Below are 21,134 nucleotides of genomic sequence, written 5' to 3'. Positions count from 1 at the left end.
CAGTCCCGGAACTTACAGTAAACCTCCCCCCGGCGGGAATTCGCGACGCCCTCCTCCCCACAACCCCCTGCTTCCGCGACCACACGCACCGTAATGGCGCAACTGGACACACTCGATTTGGTCGTCTTGGTGGCTCTCTTGGTGGGTAGCGTTGCCTACTTCACCAAGGGAAGCTACTGGGCTGTTGCAAAAGACCCGTATGCCTCCTCACCGGCTACCCTGAACGGAGCCGCCAAAGCTGGCAAAACACGCAACATCGTGGAGAAGATGGAGGAGACAAACAAGAACTGTGTGATTTTCTACGGATCTCAGACTGGTACTGCGGAAGATTATGCTTCTCGATTGGCTAAGGAAGGTCACCAGCGTTTCGGCTTGAAGACTATGGTGGCCGACATTGAGGACTACGATTACGACAACCTGGACACATTCCCTGAGGACAAGATCGCATTCTTTGTGCTGGCTACCTACGGCGAGGGTGAACCCACCGACAACGCCGTTGAGTTCTACCAATTCTTCACCGGTGACGACGTGGCCTTTGAGAGCGGTGCCTCCGCCGACGACCAGCCCTTGTCCTCTCTGAAGTATGTCGCATTCGGTCTGGGTAACAACACTTATGAGCACTACAACGCTATGGTCCGCCAGGTCGATACTGCCTTGACCAAACTCGGTGCAAAGCGCATTGGAACTGCCGGTGAGGGTGATGATGGCGCTGGAACTATGGAAGAGGATTTCCTGGCCTGGAAGGAGCCCATGTGGGCTGCTTTGACTGAGGCCATGGATCTCCAGGAACGTGAAGCTGTCTACGAAGCCGTCTTCTCCGTCGTTGAGGAGGATGAGAAAACCCCCGAGGATGAGTCCGTCTACCTGGGTGAACCCACTGCTGCCCACCGTGAGGGACGTGCTAAGGGTCCCTACTCCGCGCACAACCCGTACATTGCCCCCATTGTCGAATCCTCCGAACTGTTCACTGTCAAGGACCGTAACTGCCTGCACATGGAAATTAGCCTCGCTGGTAGCAACCTCAGCTACCAGACTGGTGACCACATCGCTATCTGGCCCACCAACGCTGGCGTCGAGGTTGATCGCTTCCTTCAGGTCTTTGGTCTTGAGGACAAGCGCCACTCTGTGATCAACGTCAAGAGTATCGATGTGACTGCCAAGGTTCCCATCCCGACTCCCACTACCTATGACGCTGCTGTCCGTTACTACATGGAAGTGTGCGCTCCGGTTTCTCGTCAATTCGTCTCCTCCCTCGCTGCCTTCGCTCCCGATGAGGAGACCAAGGCTGAGATCATCCGCCTCGGTAATGATAAGGATTACTTCCACGAGAAGATCACCAACCAGCGCTTCAACATTGGTCAGGCTCTCCAAAGCATCACTTCCAAGCCATTCTCTGCCGTTCCCTTCTCGCTTCTCATTGAGAGTGTCAACAAGCTCCAGCCCCGGTACTACTCCATCTCTTCGTCGTCTCAGGTTCAAAAGGATAAGGTCAGCATCACTGCTGTTGTCGAGTCTGTTCGTCTGCCCGGTGCCTCGCACATGGTCAAGGGTGTCACCACCAACTACCTCCTGGCTCTCAAGCAGAAGCAGAACGGTGACCCCTCTCCCGATCCCCACGGCCTGACTTACGCGATCACCGGACCTCGCAACAAGTACGATGGTATCCACGTGCCTGTTCACATTCGCCACTCCAACTTCAAGCTACCCTCCGACCCGTCCAAGCCCATCATCATGGTTGGTCCCGGCACTGGTGTCGCACCTTTCCGTGGTTTCATCCAGGAACGCGCTGCTCTTGCTGCCAAGGGAGAGAAGGTCGGCACAACGGTTTTGTTCTTTGGATGCCGTAAGAGCGATGAGGATTACATCTACAAGGATGAGTTCAAGGTACGTAGATCAATTCTTCATTCTCCTGACCGGACCATGCTAACATGATCATCTCAGACCTACCAAGATCAGATGGGCGATTCTCTGAAGATCATCACTGCCTTCTCCCGCGAGGGACCCCAGAAGGTTTACGTCCAGCACCGTCTCAAGGAAAACGCCGAACTTGTCAGTGAGCTGCTGAAGCAGAAGGCCAACTTCTACGTCTGCGGTGATGCCGCCAACATGGCACGCGAGGTCAACCTGGTGCTTGGCCACATCATTGCCGAGCAGCGGGGCTTGCCCGCCGAGAAGGGCGAGGAGATGGTCAAGCACATGCGCAGCAGCGGCAGCTACCAGGAGGATGTCTGGTCATGATTTCATGATTAATGAACACTTGCTCTTGCACCTAGCCTGATCGGACATATACTTAAATATGATCGACGCTATTTTTGTTTTATTCCCTATGCATGTATCGTTAGCATTGGCCTCATGTTGAGCTCTCAGCTTTGGATTGGGGAGCACCACCTGGGCGTGGTATGACTTAGACTTGTGAATCTATAGGAATTCAAAATTACTTCTCTCTTAAGTCTGAAGGGATCGTAGTTCCTACTGTGTATGATAACTATATGATAGTAAGTAACCTTTGCAAGTATCAGAACACCAATGACCGGGTCTGGATGCTTTCGGTTGTAAGCGCGGACTTAAAAACGTCATTTACACGGGAACCTCGACTCTCATATCCCCACCCCGACCGAGCAAATCCTTACTGTGTAAATGAGCTGACATTGACATGCGCAATTCATAAACCAGCCTAGCACTGATACCCCAATCCCAAATTCATATCCTCGGCAGATTCCATCCCCGCAGGGCGGTGCACCGAAGCTCCAGCTCCGCAAGCTCCGCGTCAGATACCGCGGTAGTTGAACCATCACGATGGCCTACGTCGTGCCCATCCACCGGGCGAGCAGCATCCGCCATGCAGTCAAACTCAACTTCTTCGCCCCGGAAGAAGAGTGCCTAGTAGCAGCGTGAGTCACATTCCCTCGCGGAGGCCACGGGAAAACCTCTCCAACAATGAATGAGCATCATAACTAACTCCTCCTGCGAACAACTAGAAAAGCCAGCCATCTCGAGTTCTACACAGTCACGCCCGATGGAATCGTTCTCACCGCGACTCGCGCCCTGTATGCGCGGGTGACCATGCTGGCGCGGCTACCCGCCCCAGCGAACTCGCCAACAGACCATCTCTTCGTCGGCACAGATCAATACAACTACTTTACAATAACGTGGGACCGCAAGATAGAGCAGATCAAAACCGCACGCAGCTACGTCGACATCTCCGAGCCCTCGTCCCGGGAGTCTCAATGCGCACCGCGGTGTTTGATTGACCCCACGGGGCGGTTCATGACACTGGAAGTATACGAGGGGGTGATAGTGGTTGTGCCGATTGTGCAGCCGACGAAGAAGCGAGGGCGGATGTCGACGGCCGGAGCCCAGGCTGATCTGCCGCTGCAGGTGGGAGAACTGGATAAGCCGACCACATCCCGGATTGATGAGCTTTTCGTTCGGGATTCGGCGTTTCTGCATTCAGAGTCTAATCCCTGGTTTGCATTGCTGTACGAGGATAACCAGCAGAAGGTGCGGTTGCGGGTTCGCGAGTTGGATTTCACACCTGGCACTGCGGGGACTTTGGCGGATGCTACTTTTAAGGAGGTGCAGAAGCTGGACGGGGGTGAATTTGGACAGGAGCTTGATCTCGGCTCATCGCATCTAATTCCCATTCCGGCACCGCTGGGCGGTCTGATCGTGCTCGGGGAGACGTCTATCAAGTATATCGACGATAATGCAAATGATGTGATCACGCGGAACCTGGACGAGGCAACGGTCTTTGTGGCCTGGGAGAAGGTCGATAGTCAGCGGTGGCTGTTGGCTGACGACTATGGGAGGTTGTTCTTTTTATCGTTCATTTTGAACAACCAGGGCGGGATTGATGACTGGAAGCTCGAGTATTTGGGCAAGACAGCTCGTGCATCGGTGTTAGTCTACCTCGGCGGAGGCATGTTGTTTGTCGGCTCGCATCACGGCGACTCACAGGTGCTGCGGCTTGATGGAAGCTCGTTCGAGGTCATTCAAACCTTGTCGAACATCGCACCTATCCTCGACTTCACTATCATGGACCTTGGGAACCGCACGAATGAGAGTCAGACACATGAGTTTTCGTCCGGACAAGCTCGAGTAGTGACGGGCTCTGGAGCCTTTGACGATGGGACTTTGCGCAGCGTGCGCAGTGGTGTCGGCATGGAGGAGCTAGGTGTGTTGGGCGAGATGGAGCACATCACTGATCTCTGGGGATTGCAGACTCGAAGCGGCAGCGACTTCCTGGATACACTGATCGTCACATTTGTTGACGAAACACGCGTGTTCCAGTTTAGCCCCGATGGTGAAGTTGAGGAAGTGGATCACTTCCTGGGACTATCACTCACGGAAAGCACTCTCCTGGTTACAAGACTGCAGGGTGACCGTATTCTTCAAGTCACAGACCGACAAGTGTTGGTCGCTGATACTGAAAGCGAAATGGTAACCTTTGAATGGGCACCTCCGAGCCAGAAGTTGATCACTGCCGCATCAGCTAACGAGGAGCACCTCGTCCTTGTTGTTAGTGGGCAGGTCGTGCTGTCATTTGATATCAGCGGCGATCCTCGCCTCATCGCAGATAAAGACTTCGGCGCTGACCAGCAAATTTCTGGCTTGACTGTTCCCTCAACGCCAACGGGCGTCTTCATCGCCGGATTCCCTCAGTCCGCACAGGTGTCAATAGTGACTATTGAGGATTTTTTGGTCCTTTGGAGAGAATCCCTCGGTCCTACGGGGGAGAGCTTCCCTCGGTCAGTTCTCGTGGCTGAAGTGCTCGCAGACGCCGAACCTACCCTTTTCATCTCGATGGCTGATGGTTCTGTCATCACCTTCTCGCTGTACACACAAGACTATTCCCTAAGCAAGATGCACAAGTTGATTCTTGGTTCCGAACAACCCACATTCAAGAAGCTCCCCAAAGGCAACGGCTTATACAATGTCTTCGCTACTTGCGAGAACCCTAGCTTGATATACGGCTCCGAAGGGCGGATCATCTACTCAGCAGTGAACTCCGAGGGTCCATCACGGATATGCCATTTGAACACAGAGGCGTTTCCAGATTCCATCGCTGTGGCGACTGAGAAGGAGCTGAAGATCGCGCTGGTTGATAAAGAGCGCACAACCCAAATCCAAACGCTACCGATGGGTTCAACTGTCCGTCGTGTTGCCTACTCCCCGTCTGAAAAGGCGTTTGGGATCGGCACGATAGACCGCAAGCTCGAAGGTGGCGTGGAAGTTATCAAGAGCCAATTTGTCCTCGCTGACGAGATCATGTTCCGGCGCCTTGATGCGCTAGAACTGAAACCTGACGAACTCGTGGAGAGTGTTGTTCGCGCAGAGCTTCCTGCCGGGAAAGATGAGGATGGAAAAGACATTACGAAGGACCGGTTCATTGTCGGCACGGCATTCTCAGACGAGGAGCGGGAGGAATCTATCCGCGGGCGGATCCTCATTCTGGAAGTCGATCACGGCCGTAAGCTGAGCCAAGTGGCCGAGCTGCCGGTCAAGGGCGCCTGTCGTGCTCTAGCTATGATGGGCGGTTGTGTTGTTGCGGCACTCGTCAAGACCGTGAGTATCAGTCAACCATATATTTAGAGACTCTACTGACAACATTCAGGTGGTCGTATACCAGATTAAAACTAACAACGTTGGGCCGATGAAGCTCGAGAAGCTCGCTGCATATCGGACCTCCACTGCGCCGGTCGATGTCACAGTCGTCGACAATCTGATCGCGGTGGCAGATCTGATGAAGAGCCTCTGCCTTGTTAAATATACCCCAGGCCAAGCGGGCGAGCCGGCCAAGCTGACCGAAGTCGGCCGTCACTACCAAACCGTCTGGAGCACAGCGGTTGCCTGCGTTGGAGACGAGACGTTCCTCCAGAGCGACGCCGAGGGTAACCTCATCGTTCTATCACAGAACATGAATGGCGTCACCGCGCAGGACAAGCACAGGCTCGTCCCTACCAGCGAGATATCGCTGGGTGAGATGGTCAATCGGATTCGACCAATCAGTATTCCCCAGCTTTCCAGTTTGACTGTAACACCGCGGGCGTTCATGGCAACAGTAAGTCCTTGACTCTTGATTTACATGACTTGGAGACAATGCTAATTGACTTCCAGGTCGAGGGCTCCATCTACCTCTTCGCTGTTATCGGACCCGAACACCAGGACTTCCTAATGACCCTGCAGGCCGTTATCTCCGAGAAAGTCGAGTCCTTGGGTAACTTGCCCTTCAACAAGTTCCGCGGATTCAGGACTATGGTACGCACCTCTGATGCGCCGTACCGTTTCGTGGACGGCGAGCTTATTGAAGAGTTCTTGAAATGCTCGCCAAGCATGCAAGAGGAGATCGTGCAGGAGATTGGTTCCGACGTGGAGGAGGTCAAGGCAACGATCGAGGCCTTACGGAGACTGCACTGATTTCTGCGGCGACGTTTTACGAATTGCTCATGATTATAAGATGCGATGGATTGTTTCTACGGGTTAGGATGAAGACTTGAACTAATGTTTGGGATGCATGTTCAACTACACATAGAATCTTCATGACTTTCAAGTACTGTGTATACGTGACATGCAACGGTTGAGACCCAACTTGGGATCAGGAATCATACCTAGCAACTATTTCCAGTCAGAGCCAAAAGACCGAGGTCCTATTAATCTATTAATAAAAGTACAAAGTACAAAGAACAAGAATGCAACCCCCAACCATGCAATGCACACCCAAGACCGATCACAGCTCCTTCTTAGTCTTCTCATCAACAACCTCATCCTCACTCCAATCCAACAACTCCATAATCTGATCCCGACTCAGATCCTCCGCGCGCTGATCCTTCTTAACACTCTTAATATAATTCTTCTGCCTCCTGCGCGCCATCTTATTCCACTCCGGAACCCCACTAGCAGCCGCCATGATATCCTCCTCATCCTCCAACTCATCATCCGTGTTCTCCACCTCCCCAAGCACCTTCCCCTTATCATCCGCACCAGGCCGCAGCGAGTTAGCCGTCATCTTGACCTTGCCGAACTGCGCTCTCTCCTTGTCGCGCTTTTCCTTCTCCTTGCGACGGTCGCGATCATGCATCCATTTGAAGAGTTTCTCGATATACGGCCGGATGATGAGGTAGAAAACCACGCTGCCGATGACTTTTGTCCAGCGTTTGCCGCTCATCTGCGCGATGGAGGCGTAGCCATTTTTGAAGAAGCGTGTGATTATCAGCTCGAAGAATTCGTAGATTTGGACGAAGAAGTCTTCGGCTGCGGCAGAGGCTGCTTCGCTGAGATCTGGACTGGGCGTTGACATGGTGGATAGGTTGTTCAATTCGCCAATTTATGTTTGAATGTTTTTGGTATTGCTGATGAGGAAGGAGGTCGGAGGTTCCTCACTTCTCGTGAAGTAGGGTCAATGGGGGTGTGTGTGTGGAAGAGGACAGCAGTAATTGAAGGTAGACTCGAGGAGTAAAAAAAAAATGATCAAAGGCAGGATCTGCTTTGCTTTACGCTTCTTCGCAATTCCGCCGCTCCCGCAAAATGAGAGTTGTCTGTTTGGGTTAGCGTGGTCTGTGCCGGATTAGCCGTTGTTCCGTGGACGCGTCGTTGGCCAATCAGCTCTCCATTGGGTTTACGCAGTAGACGCGTGAGACGTTGTGGTCTTCTGTTTTCCATCACCATGGAGCAGACCGAAGAGGCTAGTTTAGAAGAGGTCAGTGAGGGAGTCTGATTTGGGTGAGGCTTGCTAATTTCGTTTTCTATAGCGCCTTAAATCCGCGTTGTGGCTGTCTATCGGCAAAATCGTAGATGAGGAGACCATCAAGCTCGGTGTGAATGCCACACCGCAGTTCATCGGTGCATTGACAGAGATGGTCTGGGCCCAGATAGGTATGTCTGACTATATTTTCTATCCTTTTTGCTATTGTGTTGACGCTTCGCAGAAACTATCAGCCAGGATCTCGAATCCTTTGCTAAGTAAGTTGGCACTATTGCTGCAATTGGAGTCGGGACTTGTTCCTACTTATCTAGGGGGTGATCCCTTCTAGCAAGACTCACACTAACCGGATCTTTCGAGTGCAGACATGCAGGTCGATCTACGGTCAACTTGTCAGATGTGATGCTGCTTGCTCGCCGCAATGAAGGACTCGATTCCATTCTTCGTGCTTTCGTTGAGCAAGAAAAAGAAAAAGAACGCCAGGAGGAGTCCTGATCGCTGATTTGTGAGACTTTTTGGCAACCTCGGCTGCCGTGAACACTGCTGGGGACTGTGTTAGCTCGAAACCACGGAAGCAAGAAGTGAAGATAGAACGCTAGGTTCCCAAGAAGGGTGCATTGCTCAAACAATGTCCGAGCCTCGAATCCCACGATAAGGCTGTTACCTGATATTGTGGTCAAGCCTTTGACGTGACTGCCAGGAGATTCTCAAATGTCGGTCTTTCACAGACCATAGCATCTGCTGCTCGGTATTGATATTGTTTTGCCGACCTATGGGGTGCGAAACGTCTTCCCCACGGATCCCTTGTTCAGACCGATCCAGACACCCGTGAATGATTTTCATCCAACAGCATGTCCTCCAAAATGATCTGAACGATGCCAGCTAGCCCGAGACCCTGCCACCTCGCAACCTTCATCTCAGCCAGGCTCGACTTACGAAGGCTGCTTGCACCACCAGTTTCAGTCCTATGACGATTTATGAAGGCGCTCTCGGTATCTTCATTCGGTAGCTATGAATTGAGAATTCAATGTCAGTCTCCATGCAATTTCCAATTGCCTTACTACTTTCCCGTACCTGTCAATGCCGTACCGCGGACCCACGGGTGGAGGGTGGCGCACAAGACCCGGTAGAACGGGTGGGTTCGGACGTCATCACCTGGGCAGAACGTGGCGGGTACATTGTGGGCAACGACTGCGTACACAGTACACAGTATGTTCCTCATTCAATACATAGATAGCCCTAAGGTGTCGGCCGGGGTGATGTATTGTGCAATCAGCTCAGTGTTACGCTTGGGAATATCAGCCACATTTAACCACGTCTAAGCCTCTAGTTCCATTCTATTGAAGCTCTAAATCTATTCCCAGTACGGAGTAATAGTACCCCTGCCACCACCTACCACCATTGATTGACAATAGAATCCGGATGTGGCTGGAGCTAGGCAGCCATAGGAAGTACTGAAAGTTAACAGTCTACAAGAATAGAATTGCACGCAAAGTGTAAGTAAGGATCACGAGAATGGTAAGTGTGGCTGGGTGACTTAAACTTTTCATCGTTCTTTTTCCCATTTTTCTTCTTCACATGCGGTGGCGGGGTGCATTGTCGAATCACACAACCCTAATTCTCAGCCACTAACCAGACACAGTAAGGTGGAAACGATCGACCGTGGAAATTACATCAGAATGTGGGCCCGCCAAACAATTAGAGTGTGGCGCAGACGCATTTGGCCATTAAGCTGGGAGCTTTCAGCCTCGATCGACGAGGACAATCGTACGCCATCCACTGATCATCAAAATTGCCTTTCCTTTATAACTCGCCCAAATCCTGTTGCCTGAGTCTCCTTCATATATTCATTTTCCACCCTGGACCTCGCGCTCGTTACTACAACCCACGAAATCTACAGCCACGACATATAAACAGCCAAAAAGAAAGAGAAAAGAAAAGGCTTCACATTATATACAAAAATGGGAGTCGGCGGCGTAGTCCTCCGATTCTTCAACCTGGGACTGCGCGTCCTGCAGTTCCTCGATGCGGCCGTTATTCTCGGCATCTTCTCCTACTTCCTGGCTATTCTCTCCAGGCACGGCCAACATATCGCCACATGGGTCAAGGCCGTTACAGGCTTGGCAGGTGCAGCAACGGCCTATAGCTTGCTTGGCATCATCTTCACCTGCTGTCTGGGCGGCGTGGCCTTCTTCGCCTTCCTGGGTGTCTTCCTTGACGTATGCTTCGTCGGCGCGATGGTCGCCATCGCCATTCTCACCCGCAGCGGTGTCAGCCGGTGCCGAGGCGTCGTGGACACACCACTAGGCACGGGTAATGCCAGAGACGACACCTTCTCCAGGGGCCTGAGTTTCAGAATGACCTGCAGGCTCGAGAAGGTTGTTTTTGCCGTGGCAATTATTGGAATGTGAGTATCCCTCAACCCGGCAACATCATTCTATCCCTCCCACGGGAAAGAGAAGGAAAGAAAAAGAAAAAAGAAATTAACAAATCACCCAGCTTCTTCTACCTGACCTCCATCCTCTTCCAAGTCCTCCTAGCCCGTCACCACAAGCGCGAGAAGCGTTTCGGTCCCTCCCCCAACAACGGCTACACCTACGGCAGCCGCAAAGCCTTCTGGCGCCGTAACAAGAACAGCCCCGAAGCCTCCGGCGGCGCCGACGCTCTCCCCGGCCACCCGACTCCTCAAGACGTCGAGATGGGCGCCGAGCCCAAGTCCGAAAAGGGATGGTTTGGATCCTGGGGCAAGAACAAGAACACTACTGCCAGCGGTGCCCCTGCCGTCGCCCCGTCTGGCGGTGGCTATGGCTACGGTAACTCGGCCTACACTGGTAACATCTAAGTTCTCCAGTGTAGGGATTGAGACTTGCTGTTCTGTGATTAGGAGGGACTCCAGGTTTCTATTGGATGCCTGGAGATGAACTGGTGCTCGATGCATCGATGATTATATGAACCCTTTTTATGTTTTCGAGAGCCAGGATACCAACTGCTATGTGATTAGACTGTGTATAAAATGGGGGGTTGTCTGGCGAGCATAGGGTTTTGCGGGACTGGCTGGTCTCAAATAATATTAATTATTGACTTATACGACGTCTACGTGACTAAACTCGCACAAGTAGAGTTAATAGTAGTCAGAGGTCTGAGTCTGAATTTCCTGTTCCTGGTGTAACAGCATTCAACCTCTTCCACTTTCCGCATGCGTCGCGATGTGGCGATATGTCCGCCTGTGGGAGCACATGGGTTGATGTCATTTATCACAGTTGATGACATTACTGTTTACAAAAACTGATTTATGTCAATGTAACTAGTAGTCAAGCCAGCTTCCAACCGGTTGTTTCCAGGTAGGTTGAGAGCCGGGCGTGATATATATCTGACGGCGGGTGCACTACCTACCTCAGTAGGTATAATCTGGATATTAGTAGTTTTACGGTCTGCCCGTATCCTAACCTAAGCTCAGTGAGAAGTAGGTATATACGACACAAAGCTATCCTGCCAAACCGGGGAATTATTTCTACTGAGATGTACGGAATTTCAAATTTGTAAAGATGATAGGTTAGGATCAGAATGCAATTAACATACATCATTAGGTGAGTCGACATGACCAATACCAACGGTATAGGGACATCAACTGGGTCATCGCTTAACAGGTCATAGGAAGAAAGAAAAACCAATACACAGCGCCCAACCTGGGCTAAAGGGGAAGCAACCTCCAAAATCCGACGACTCATGAACTTCTATACCTTCGAGATCCACTGTGCGTACCGAAGAAAGAGAAAAAGGTGGAATAAGAGCAAAGAAAAGGAAGAAAAAGAGAAGGAGAAAGAAGCAGTTTAGTGGGCAGCAACGATAGTACCCCAGCGGCACACAGTACCAGCAGCGACAGGGCCCATGAAGACAGGCTTGCCGTGAGTGCACATGGCAAAGGAGGACCCATCAGGCGAGCAGATCAGCTCACCGGACTGGCAGCGGAACCGACCGACATAGTCGCTGAACGGGTTGTTGGTCGAGGCCTCGACGAGGACGCGAGTGTCAGCGGTAGCAGGGGCCGTACCGAAAGCCTGAGCGACTTTAGAAATCTTCTTGCTAGTGTTGGTGGTGTTGGTTGAGTTGGTCGAGTTGGTCGAGTTGGAGGCACCGTCGCTATCGAGAAAAGGAGCATTGCCCGAGCACTTGTAACCCTTACCCTCAGCCTTACCGACGAGGTTAGGGCCTGGCTTGGGGAAGTGGACAGCCTGGCCCTCGATCGTAACACACTTTCCAGCCTGGTTGACGTTGGCAACGAATAGTTCAGGCAGACTATCGAAGCTGGTCTTGGCGTTCTTCGTCTTCTTGGTATCCTTATGATCATGGGCCTTGGGGGCGGGCTGCTTCTCATCAGACGATGCCTCATGCTTTTCGTCGACCTTGTGCTTGGGTGCCATCTTGACCTTCCTGTCCTCGGTGCTTTGAGTGGTATTCCGGTTGCCGGAGCCACCGATGCTGACCATAGCGCAGTTCATGTACATCTCACGATTGCCAACCTTGTTGAACCAGGTCCAGGCGAAGAGGGCATCACCGGCCGGTGCGTCGGAGGGGACTTCGAACTTGTATTTCTTGGCGATGGGACAGTCGCCCTCGATTGACTCGATGACCTTGAAGGTCTTGCCTTTATCGTAGGTCAGAGCCAGCTGACAGGAACCTCCGTCGTGGGTGGCGCTGCCTTCCAGTTGCATCTCCTGTGAGGAGCCTGGCGCCCACGTCGCGACGGCCTCGAAGTCATCGTTGGCGTAGCCTTTGCATGGGTAGTCGCTGCCGGAGCTGGAGAGGGGGTTGGTATAAGAATAGTCCTTCTCGCCCTTGGCGTCCTTGTTCAGGGGACTGCGGATAGGGTATGGACTGCTCAATTGCATGTGAGCAGAGACAGTGGCGGCCAGAAGACCGGAAAGAATAAAGGCTTTCATTGTGATATTGGATGTGATTGTAATTGTGTTTCTGGGTGATTGTCAGTCTTGTCTGATGTGGTATATGGTACCTGCATATCCAGGAAGGAACGAAGCAGAGCATGACATACTGTATTTGCGTTTCTTTTTTATATAGATCCTTCAATGTGCCAAAGACTTAACCACCAGTGGCTAATATTTTCAGGAGTAAAGGGAACTGAACCTCTGGTCGCTATCAGTTAGTATAAATACACCTGAACTCCATAACATTCCACATACCTCCGCAGAGGAATGGCAGATGCCCACATGTTGTTTCTTTTCCCATACGACAGATCGGAGGCCCTCCGCAACGTGAAGAATGTACTCAAATAACTAGCAGAGATTCTCCAGCTTATGTGGTAATGTAGTGAAATCCCGCAGGTGTTTAGCACCTCTTCTTCCCAGGCTGTACATAGTTGACTGGAGGTAGATATTCGCAGATCAATCTTTGTACATGCACTCAGCATATCTTATTCAGCCATACCATATCGACATGTCAATACGACCCCGACAATTATCGCCAACACTCGGGGCATTGGATGGCAGACACAATACGCAGTAAGCAAGCACTGAGGGACAAAAAAAATGGAAACTACACCATGTTTTCCTTCATTCCCAGCTGCATTAATCTCCGAAAAGCCAAGTGTGTAGGTATTCTGGCATGATGTCAGAAAACTATAAGAAGAGTCAGAAATGTCTCGGAAGGGCCCCAGTAACCAGTTTGATATACGCCGATAATCCCTCTTACACCGTGGCTACCCGTGGCATACTTGCTGTTTAAGTGCTCGGTGCTCGACTTCAACCCCTCATAAGCCCTATCTAAGGGCCCACCTGGGAGAAAACCCCCCTGTCCCACCCCCCTGCATGCCCGATCCAGGGACACCAATCAGGGTTGTTCAGAACAAGGGCTTTGTTTATTTTATGCCGATCTATCATTTCTGTCTCATGTATTCGTTGTAGATGCCCGAGTCTTCCTCTCTGCCTTACCGCATTCCGTGTTCTGCTTTTGTCAGTCAATACTGTGTACAAAATCATGCTCCTTCTCCTGGTTCATCTGACAGCAAAGCATGAGATCCGGTATTTATAAGGTGCTGAGACGTGTCTGTACCTCCTTCCTCCGACACGACACCCTCGCTTTGATACAAAAATGACATTCCAGGAAGGTTTCAAGGATTGTCTTGTCTGTATGGGTGGATGGATGGAAGAACAGAGGGACCATTATGGGTGTAGGGGTATTCATATTCAGTTTGTATCGATGCGATTTGAGGATTTAGCTCTGTTTGTTTATGCATGTATATCATTCTCGCCATGACGCACGTTTGGTAACCTTGATCTTCCCGATTTCCCCAGAGACAGTCCCTGCCAGAACACCAGTGCCAATGATCCCGCCGTCACTGGCCTCCCGCAAGAAGACACTCTTCCCCCCTGCCTGAGGACCAGCTCGCAGCAAGAGTCGATCGATATATCTCTGTACATTCTCTTTATAGTGAGGGTAGTGTTGAATGACTCCACCAGAAAACGCCACAGCCAGCTCCTCGGGCCCACTATTCCAACCAGGCGTCGACGATGAGACTACATCAGAGTCCGTATTGTTTGTGACTTGAGCGTCACTCTTGTCTACCTCACTTGGTCCCGTGTGCGCTTTGTTGCACAATTGGACTTCGTCGGTGCAGGCTAAAAGACCAACGACGGCAGACGCTACCAGGGAAGCCGCTCGATCTTGCACTGCGGAAGCAATGGCGCGAAGATCACGGGCCGACTCAGACGACCATTTCCAATTACTCTCGGGAGGGGGTGGAAGACTCTTAGACAATTCACCGGCCAATCGCTCATCAGACATAGAAGACGCGACGACAAGCGACAGGTACTCCGTCGTCATGGAATATTCCTCGACCAACTTGAGCGGTAACTCGGAGCGCTGCACCCCTAAGACCCCATGGAACCAATCGTAACAGATGATGCGAACAAGCTCTCCCGTATAACCACCACCGACCATATATTCCATCGGCTGGAACCCCGGTCGTTTGGAATTATCATCGAGCTGATGATCCCATTTCGTGCGAATGCCGAGCTCATCGAAAGACGCCGCCGCAGTGGAAACAGTCCATTCGGTGGAGATGAGAGTCTCGCGCGCACCGGGATGTTTCTCGAGAATGCTTTTGGTCTTGGACGCATGCAACTCGGCAAGTTTCATAGGCACTGTGGTATTGCATCCGGCGCCCACGATCAGACCCATGACCACGCGGGTGTTGGGGAGGGAAGGGATGGAGTACGCCAGGGAAGCAAGGGTCGCTGTTGTATCATTGATCATGACTGCGATTTTCAACTTCGGCAATGAGAACAGTCTGCGGCGTTTAGAAGGCATGTCGGCATCATTTTCATCCCCATGGGAGGAATATGTGTGGCGTGCATATCCATTCAACAATGACTGGCGGAGATTGAGGTCTGAGCTAAGGGAGAAGCCTTTTCCTGTTGGCATTAGGATTGCTTCGTCAAGGGCATCTTGTCTACACTTTATTAGTGCTGAAACAAGATAACCAGAGAGCCAACAGATGGGAGGATAGTTGTGTACTTTATAGGGAGACAAAAGGAAATACCTGTCGTTATTTGGTCAATCCGCTCCTCATTCGGATTGGCCAGTCTATCCGCCACGACTTCGGCGATACAATCTCCAATCCAGGTGAAGAGGTCAATAGACTGGTCCTTGCGGAGACGCTCTTCAATAGGCCATGCCTTTTCTAGTGTGCGGCGTACGCGTGCCTGTCCCTTGACATGCTGGTCGCCAAGTAGGTCGATAAAGGCTACACGGAGGTAGGACAGACCGACATAGACAGCGAGGTAGCGTCCCTTTTCATAACCCGTTGGAAGGGAGGTAATAGCCGATGGAATAAAGTGCTCTGACGATTCCGCCGCCAACTTTTTATATGAGGCTGACAGGCGACATGACAAATCGTACAAGGTTTCGATCTCAACCTGGAGGGGTTCAAGGTACTTCTTAAGGTGCTGTTTGGAGTTCTGCAATGTGGCCATTTCAAGTTTCCAGGGACATGTGTGTGTTATGAGAGGTGTCTTTGCTTGACAAAACAAATCAGTTGCACTCAGTTGCACTCAGTTGGTTACTTGGGACACCAAAGTGGATCTCGGGCATACACGGCATACACAATACCACCACGTGACTGGACTAGCATCTACTACATCAAGTCTACATGACTATTTTAGGGTATTCTTTTGTTTACGCTCTACAGCCTCTACTGAATAATGTCCATTTTCATTTGAGATTCATGTGGGTGGAGAAGTTGGAGTGGAGCATCCCGGAGTCTGGTACTGTCTGGACTCTGGAGGTCTACATCTAGACATTCAATATGGCAGTAGATCAAGCGTTCTGATTTACATAGCATAGAAAGGGCTGCAGGGCATATTCCATCTCATTGATAGAGTAGCTACATGGCGAGATACAAGATGTAGCACATGAGGTTACATTCGCCAGTTGGCTACCTTCCCCGCAACCATTACTCTTGAGGCGTGGGCTTGGTACTATGCATACTGAATAGAAATCTATCAAAAGGAGATAGAGCCATGTAATTACTTGAATTGGTAAAGAGACTATCGAACCATTGGATGTCCTGTGCTAGCACAAGGTAAAGTCATTAAAACACCAGACCACATAAAATGTACCGACTATGCATGTGCTAGAAAACGCCATTCAAAGATCATACATGAACTTCAGATCCGAGGTCGAAAAGCAAGCTGCATAGGTCTGGCAGACTCGCGAGCCTTCTTCTTTGCAGCGCGCTTCCTGCGGAGCTCCCGAAGGTCCAACCAAATAAACGAGTTGTAGACCTTTTGCATAAAGTTCTTCTCGTCCTTGACCTTCACTTTCCGAAAGAATTCGAGCCATTGAGGATTGTGGGCGATGGCAATTTTGAACAATTCAAACTCTCTGGAGAGAGGCAATTTCCGATAAAGATAAACCTGAGCGTAGCGACGGAGGAGTGTCTTGAAACGTTCCACAAAGATCGGAGAATTGCCGGTCTTGAACGGCATGTCGAGCAATTTCTCCCATTTGCTGTAGCCAGGCCCTTTGGTTTCGTATTTGAAATAGAACTTCAATTGGATGTAAGCACTGTGGGGGTCGGGGAAGTCAGACACCATGGTGAGTGCGTCAGAACCGAGGGTGGAGCGCAGCAGTTCGAATGCCCGATTGTTGGCAGTGACCCAGTGGATATCGGCCGCCTGGTGTTGCGCTTTCAGCTGCGAGTTGTGGTGGTGGATCGCCTCGATGCTCTTCTCGACAATGTCGTCGGTGATGTCGTCGAGCATCTCGTCATTATCATTGGCAAGCAGCGAGGATTTGACATGCTCGAAAGAGCAATCCTGCAACTCAGGATATTGAGGTTTCGGGCATGTGCCAGTAAGCAGCTCCGCATACATAGGGTTGATGGCACGGAGCGCCAGGAAAAGCTTGGTCTTCCAGGTCTTCCAGTCGACATTGCTAGTCAGCTTTGGGACAAGCTCGTCTATATCGACTTCGTTGTCGAAGATCCTTGGTGCACTCATTGTGTAGGAGACACGAAGAAGAGGAGAAAAAGGAAAAAGAAGCAAGACAAGATAAGACAAGAAAGAAAAGAGTGAGGATGTTAGAGTAAGGTGGGTTTAGAAGAAGAGAGATAATAGAACCATTGAGGGTTCTAGAGGTCAGTCAATAAGATCCCACAATAAGAACAGAACAAAGAGAACAGAATTTGCAAACAGAACAGAACAAAGAGCTCAGAACAGAGAGATCAGACAATAGGATCAGTCAATAGGACGAGACAATAGGTTGTCGGAGAATCAACCTTATATCGAGAGAAACGAGGTTTCTATTGAGGACCAGTTGGAGACAGAATGGCTGCCTAAGACTCGAACTGCTACATGTCGCCCAACAAGGTGTTCAATGCCACATCTACACCTTCGCCGTCTCTCGTAACATTTCATTGATGATCGAGGTATCACGATAGTTGAGAATAATATGCCATAGGATGCTATACCTGTTCGTCTGATATCTGACCTCCCTCGTTGTCCACCGTCGTATGTATCTTAGAACGGACCATCTGAGCAGGCTGCAGGTGCCCATGTGGACTATAGCGATTCCAACGCCACCGCAGTGCCTGCGGATAAGCATGGCCGTCGAAGATGTTGAGAGTGACTTCAGCTGTCAAGAGATTTGCAAACAGACCGGTCGTATGCCCAAGTCTCTGTGTCGAAGTCGAGTACACAAATGTGCTGAGCACACAAATACTCATTGTATCATCGTATCTTAGACCATCTGGCATCTTCCCGCGCAGGTCCTATACTGCGCTAAATATCCTTCCCTATTGCCAGGTCAAGGGATAAGAAGACCTAAGCGAAGGTCGCTTATACTCCAGCCGGTGTTTCCATCGACTCTGGACACTGCGGACCCTACAATCAGCGTGGCACGTCCCCTGTATGATATTACGAAACTCATTCAAGCTGAATCAATACGCAGATCCCTCATAAGCTTGCTGCACACGAGTGACCGCGGAAGAGCGGTGCATATGATGCCTTGAGACTGCAAGGCAAGAATGATCTCAGCTGCCGCTAAATTAGTAGACTCGAGCACATGGAGCTGTCCAGCGAGCACCAAAGGTTGATCATGACCGATGTGTAGGGAGAAGGGCTCGCCTGCGTAGTGTAATGGACTGAGGTGAACTGCGGATGTGTCGCGTCGACTAGCGCGTCATGGAACATCCCGCGCCTCCTTGCGAACTTCTTCTTCTCCAAACCCCAACACTCCTTTGACTCCCGAAAGTCCGCTGAATGTGTCGGCGGTCTTTTGCTCGGCTACTGCAGGGTCTGTCTTTCCATCATGTCCATTCCTTGGAAGCTGGCCCGCAGGGTCGCCACACGTCATTGAGAATCCCCGATCGATCCGTCCCGGTGGCGAGAATCCGATCGATTCCTCCAATTCAAATACATGCTCATCATGCAGCTCCCAGACTTCTGCGCTCTTCACATAGGCGTGCCACAAATAGCCCAATTGCTTCGCCCAGATCTGCGCCAGTCCGCGCATACTCACAAGATACTGGCAGAGAACGAACCCCTTCGGACTTAGAAGACATGGCCGTGGCGACTGAAACGTCTGGATTGGACCCGAGTCCAGCGGACATTCTCAATGAAGATGTGCTCGTGCCTGCTGGTCAGGCTGAAGTTGCATTGGACCCGGAGTCAGACGAGGACATCCCCCTCGAAGCCGAGGAGCTGAAAGAAGCCCTCGGACGACCACCTCCGGTGAATAGCAGCTACCTTCCCCTTCCCTGGAAAGGGCGATTAGGATATGTGAGTTGCGCAACGTGGTGTATCCCCTGCCAGTGATTCAGAGTACTGACATGAAAAGGCCTGCCTCAATACATACCTTCGCTATTCTACACCCTCCGTGTTCTGTTCTCGAACGTGTCGCATTGCCTCTATACTCGAAAATCGACACCCTCTTGCAGACCCCGACCAGCCCGCACACGCGACCAAGAATCGTCCGGACCGCGACCAACCAGCTGATATTGGACGTGGACAGGCGTTTGTCGAGGGTCTAGGCTTGGCGAATGCACGCGATTTGGTTAAGATCATTCGCTGGAACGACAAATATGGCATCAAGTTCATGCGGCTCAGCAGTGAGATGTTCCCATTTGCCAGTCACAAAGAATATGGTTATAAGCTGGCGCCGTTCGCCTCAGAGGTGCTGGCCGATGCAGGTCGAGTCATTGCAGAACTTGGACATCGGGTGTCTGTTCACCCCGGTCAGTTCACTCAGTTTGGCTCACCGAGGAAAGAGGTTATCGAGAGCTCTGTCCGCGATCTCGAGTATCACTCAGAGCTACTGCAACTACTCAAATTACCGCCACAGCAAGACCGCGATGCCGTCATGATCCTTCACATGGGTGGAGTGTTTGGTGACAAGGCTGCCACTCTGGATCGATTCCGCGAGAATTACGCTATGTTATCGCAGGACATTAAGAATCGATTGGTTTTGGAGAACGACGATGTCAGCTGGACTGTCCACGACCTCCTGCCTATTTGTGAAGAGCTCAATATCCCTCTTGTTCTTGACTACCACCACCATAACATCATGTTTGACGCCGCTGAGCTCCGCGAGGGCACCGAGGATATCATTCCCCTGTACGATCGCATAGCGGCGACCTGGTCTCGGAAAAATATCACCCAGAAGATGCATTACTCCGAACCAACTGCAGCCGCCATCACCCCGCGCCAACGGCGCAAACACAGTGACCGCGTTGCTACATTACCCCCCTGTCCACCTACCATGGATCTGATGATTGAGGCCAAGGACAAAGAACAAGCCGTTTTCGAGTTGATGAGAAACTTCAAACTCCCCGGCTACGAACTCGTGAACGAAATCATACCCTACATGCGCGCCGATGAAAATCAGCCTCCCAAAACACCTAAAAAGACCAAGAAGAATGGCTTCGTGGATTTAGAAGGCTCAGTACCTCCGCCTCGAATCCCAGAAGAAGAAGTCGGAATGGGTGGACCAGACCGCAGAGTCTACTGGCCTCGTGGCATGGAGGAATGGCTCCGACCGGCCAAGAGGATTGTCAAGCCTAAAGCCGCACCAAGTCCGAAGAAAGGTGCTAAGAAAGCTAAGACTGAAGATGTCGCGGAAGAGGTTTCCGAGGATATTCCGATTGAGTTAGAAAAACCCAAGAAGAGAGCCAAGGCCACGAAACGTACGCCACCGTCGACCACTAGGTCTCGGCGGAAGCGCAAGGCTTCGGTTGTGGAGTCCACCCCAGAACCTGAAGAAACCGAAGAGGCTTCAACAGCGGAAGCATCGTTATCCCGGCGTAGTTCGCGTGCGAAGAAAGTGAACTACACCGAGGATAGTGCCTAATTGGCAGGTTGTCTTGTATATCAGTCTGTACGATTACCTCGTTTCCTCTCTTCTAGCCCTCGGAGAGTAGAAGTCGTTAATTCAAGGTCATAGACCAAGAACAAACAGGTTTTATAGAGTGAAATGTCAAATTATCTACTCTACTGTATCTCTCATGAGTTCAAACCGTACATAAGCGTCATTTCAATAGGAATAGACCTTTCAATTGCTAGCAGCATTTAAAGGCTTGTTAGAAACAATAGATGGTGAAGTTCTCGTACAAGTTCCCCCGTCGAACGCGGTGAGCCCAGATCCGAATAATCATCGTCATGGTCGATCTTTCCCCGCGCATCAACTTATTTCCCTTTCATCTTTCGACATCGACATCGCTCGATCTCGTCCTCTCTCTTCATATCTTGGTTCTCATCGTTCTTTCTTACGCACGAGATCCTGGCGCCCAAACCTCGTTTCCGTTGGCCAATCCTCCGGCCAAGGCCCTCACTCTTTCGACGCCCGCCCGCTCTTTTCCCTTCCTTTCCTCGCGAACCACGACCCAGCAAACTTTCATATCTATTGCATCTTCTCGTCGGTCGGC

At 51.1% G+C, this 21,134-nt stretch overlaps 10 protein-coding genes across 10 annotated transcripts; 5 read left to right on the top strand and 5 right to left on the bottom strand.

The window, feature by feature from the left end:
- Positions 1-93: 93 nt before the first annotated feature.
- Positions 94-2,238, top strand: cprA (NADPH--hemoprotein reductase cprA; the record flags this gene model as incomplete). The annotated part of the gene is made up of 2 exons (XM_056671002.1): positions 94-1,884; positions 1,942-2,238. 2 exons carry the CDS (start codon positions 94-96, stop codon positions 2,236-2,238), a joined length of 2,088 nt encoding a protein of 695 aa, XP_056517375.1.
- A 558-nt stretch (positions 2,239-2,796) lies between these two features.
- N7515_010258 (DDB1/RSE1 family protein) lies at positions 2,797-6,417 on the top strand (the record flags this gene model as incomplete). The annotated part of the gene is made up of 4 exons (XM_056671001.1): positions 2,797-2,891; positions 2,979-5,565; positions 5,615-6,061; positions 6,118-6,417. 4 exons carry the CDS (start codon positions 2,797-2,799, stop codon positions 6,415-6,417), a joined length of 3,429 nt encoding a protein of 1,142 aa, XP_056517374.1.
- A 310-nt stretch (positions 6,418-6,727) lies between these two features.
- N7515_010257 (uncharacterized protein) lies at positions 6,728-7,297 on the bottom strand (the record flags this gene model as incomplete). Its single annotated transcript, XM_056671000.1, has 1 exon — positions 6,728-7,297. One exon carries the CDS (start codon positions 7,295-7,297, stop codon positions 6,728-6,730), a length of 570 nt encoding a protein of 189 aa, XP_056517373.1.
- Positions 7,298-7,663: 366 nt separating this feature from the next.
- N7515_010256 (CENP-S family protein) lies at positions 7,664-8,194 on the top strand (the record flags this gene model as incomplete). The annotated part of the gene is made up of 4 exons (XM_056670999.1): positions 7,664-7,696; positions 7,749-7,872; positions 7,926-7,959; positions 8,065-8,194. 4 exons carry the CDS (start codon positions 7,664-7,666, stop codon positions 8,192-8,194), a joined length of 321 nt encoding a protein of 106 aa, XP_056517372.1.
- A 313-nt stretch (positions 8,195-8,507) lies between these two features.
- N7515_010255 (uncharacterized protein) lies at positions 8,508-8,878 on the bottom strand (the record flags this gene model as incomplete). Its single annotated transcript, XM_056670998.1, has 2 exons — positions 8,508-8,708; positions 8,789-8,878. The coding sequence occupies 2 exons, from the start codon at positions 8,876-8,878 to the stop codon at positions 8,508-8,510; spliced, it is 291 nt and encodes a 96-aa protein (XP_056517371.1).
- Positions 8,879-9,660: 782 nt separating this feature from the next.
- N7515_010254 (uncharacterized protein) lies at positions 9,661-10,541 on the top strand (the record flags this gene model as incomplete). The annotated part of the gene is made up of 2 exons (XM_056670997.1): positions 9,661-10,106; positions 10,199-10,541. The coding sequence occupies 2 exons, from the start codon at positions 9,661-9,663 to the stop codon at positions 10,539-10,541; spliced, it is 789 nt and encodes a 262-aa protein (XP_056517370.1).
- Positions 10,542-11,529: 988 nt separating this feature from the next.
- N7515_010253 (putative extracellular protein) lies at positions 11,530-12,639 on the bottom strand (the record flags this gene model as incomplete). The annotated part of the gene is made up of 1 exon (XM_056670996.1): positions 11,530-12,639. One exon carries the CDS (start codon positions 12,637-12,639, stop codon positions 11,530-11,532), a length of 1,110 nt encoding a protein of 369 aa, XP_056517369.1.
- Positions 12,640-13,954: 1,315 nt separating this feature from the next.
- N7515_010252 (hexokinase family protein) lies at positions 13,955-15,687 on the bottom strand (the record flags this gene model as incomplete). Its single annotated transcript, XM_056670995.1, has 2 exons — positions 13,955-15,180; positions 15,255-15,687. 2 exons carry the CDS (start codon positions 15,685-15,687, stop codon positions 13,955-13,957), a joined length of 1,659 nt encoding a protein of 552 aa, XP_056517368.1.
- A 693-nt stretch (positions 15,688-16,380) lies between these two features.
- On the bottom strand, positions 16,381-17,214 carry N7515_010251 (uncharacterized protein; the record flags this gene model as incomplete). The annotated part of the gene is made up of 1 exon (XM_056670994.1): positions 16,381-17,214. One exon carries the CDS (start codon positions 17,212-17,214, stop codon positions 16,381-16,383), a length of 834 nt encoding a protein of 277 aa, XP_056517367.1.
- A 1,260-nt stretch (positions 17,215-18,474) lies between these two features.
- On the top strand, positions 18,475-20,560 carry N7515_010250 (UV-endonuclease UVE-1; the record flags this gene model as incomplete). The annotated part of the gene is made up of 2 exons (XM_056670993.1): positions 18,475-18,993; positions 19,052-20,560. The coding sequence occupies 2 exons, from the start codon at positions 18,475-18,477 to the stop codon at positions 20,558-20,560; spliced, it is 2,028 nt and encodes a 675-aa protein (XP_056517366.1).
- Positions 20,561-21,134: the final 574 nt, after the last annotated feature.

The sequence above is a fragment of the Penicillium bovifimosum genome, assembly GCF_028826915.1.
Source record: "Penicillium bovifimosum strain IBT 22155 chromosome Unknown utg000008l_segment0_segment0, whole genome shotgun sequence".
In the NCBI taxonomy this organism is placed as follows: Eukaryota; Fungi; Ascomycota; class Eurotiomycetes; order Eurotiales; family Aspergillaceae; genus Penicillium; species Penicillium bovifimosum.
Note: the sequence above shows the minus strand (reverse complement) of the source record. Positions and strands in the feature narration are given on the sequence as shown.